The 1,190-nt window shown below is 62.6% G+C and overlaps 1 protein-coding gene across 1 annotated transcript in view; it reads left to right on the top strand.

Annotated features, from left to right (window-relative positions):
- Window positions 1–1,190, top strand: part of LOC104747056 (uncharacterized PE-PGRS family protein PE_PGRS54-like) — a 14,091-nt gene that overhangs the window by 9,948 nt on the left and 2,953 nt on the right. Inside the window, exon 4 of the mRNA XM_019229549.1 lies at window positions 14–1,176. Coding sequence (XP_019085094.1) covers window positions 14–1,176 — 1,163 coding nt within the window. The remainder of the gene's footprint in view (window positions 1–13; window positions 1,177–1,190) is intronic.

The raw sequence follows: 1,190 nt of genomic DNA, 5'->3' as shown, positions 1-1,190 counted from the left end.
GGTGGTGCTAGAGGTAGTGTTGGAGGTGGTGCCGGAGGCGCCGTTGGAGGTGGAGCTGGTGCTGGTATAGTTGGAGGTGGTGCTGGTGGAGGAGGTGCTAGAGGTAGTGTTGGTGGCGCTGTTGGAGGTGGGGTTGGTGCCGGTGGCGTTGTTGGAGGTGGTGCCAGAGGCGCTGTTGGAGGCGGTGTCGGTGGTGTTGTTGGAGGTGGTACAGGAGGTGCTGTTGGAGGTGGAGCTGGTGGTTCTGGTGGTGCTAGAGGTAGTGTTGGTGGCGCTGTTGGAGGTGGAGTTGGTGGCGCTGTTGGAGGTGGAGTTGGTGCTGGAGGCACTGTTGGAGGCGGTGTCGGTGGTGCTGTTGGAGGCGGTACCGGAGGTGCTGTTGGAGGTGGTGCTAGAGGTAGTGCCGGTGGCGCTGTTGGAGGTGGTGTCGGAGGTGGAGCTGGTGGCGCTGCTGGAGGTAGTGCTGGTGGTGCTGTTGGAGGAGGTGTCGGAGGCGCTGTTGGAGGCGGTGTTGGTGCTGGTGGTGTTGTTGGAGGTGGTACCGCAGGCGCTGTTGGAGGTGGAGTTGGTGCTGGTGTAGTTGGAGGTGGTGCCGGTGGTGCAGTTGGAGGTGATAGAGGTAATGTTGGTGGCGCTGTTGGGGGTGGAGTTGGTGCCGGTGGCACTGTTGGAGGTGGTGCCGGAGGCGCTGTTGGAGGCGCTGTCGGTGGTGCTGTTGGAGGTGGTGGCAGAGGTGCTGTTGGAGGTGGAGCTGCATCTGGTGGTGCAGTTGGAGGAGGTGCCAGTGGTGCAGTTGGAGGTGGTGCTAGAGGTAGTGTTGGTGGTGCTGTTGGAGGTGGAGTTGGTGCCGGTGGCACAGTTGGAGGCGGTGTCGGTGGTGCTGTTGGAGGCGGTGCCGGTGGTGCTGTTGGAGGCGGTGCCGGAGGTGGTGTTGGAGGTGGTGCTAGAGGTAGTGCTGNTGCCGGTGGTGGTGTTGGTATTGGTGGAGGAGGTTGTGGTAGTGGACGTGGTGCAGCTCGCGGAGGACGTCGTGGTGGTGGTGCTAGTGGAGGTGTTGGGGGAGGTGTAGGAGCTGGAGGCAAAGTAGGCGGAGGAAGTGGTGTTGGTGGCACAATCGGAGGTGGTGCTAGAGGTGGTGCTGGTGGCTCTGTTGGAGGTGGAATTGGTGCCGGTGGCGTAGTGGGAGGTGG

The sequence above is a fragment of the Camelina sativa genome, chromosome 2, assembly GCF_000633955.1.
Source record: "Camelina sativa cultivar DH55 chromosome 2, Cs, whole genome shotgun sequence".
NCBI classification, from domain to species: Eukaryota; Viridiplantae; Streptophyta; class Magnoliopsida; order Brassicales; family Brassicaceae; genus Camelina; species Camelina sativa.
Note: the sequence above shows the minus strand (reverse complement) of the source record. Positions and strands in the feature narration are given on the sequence as shown.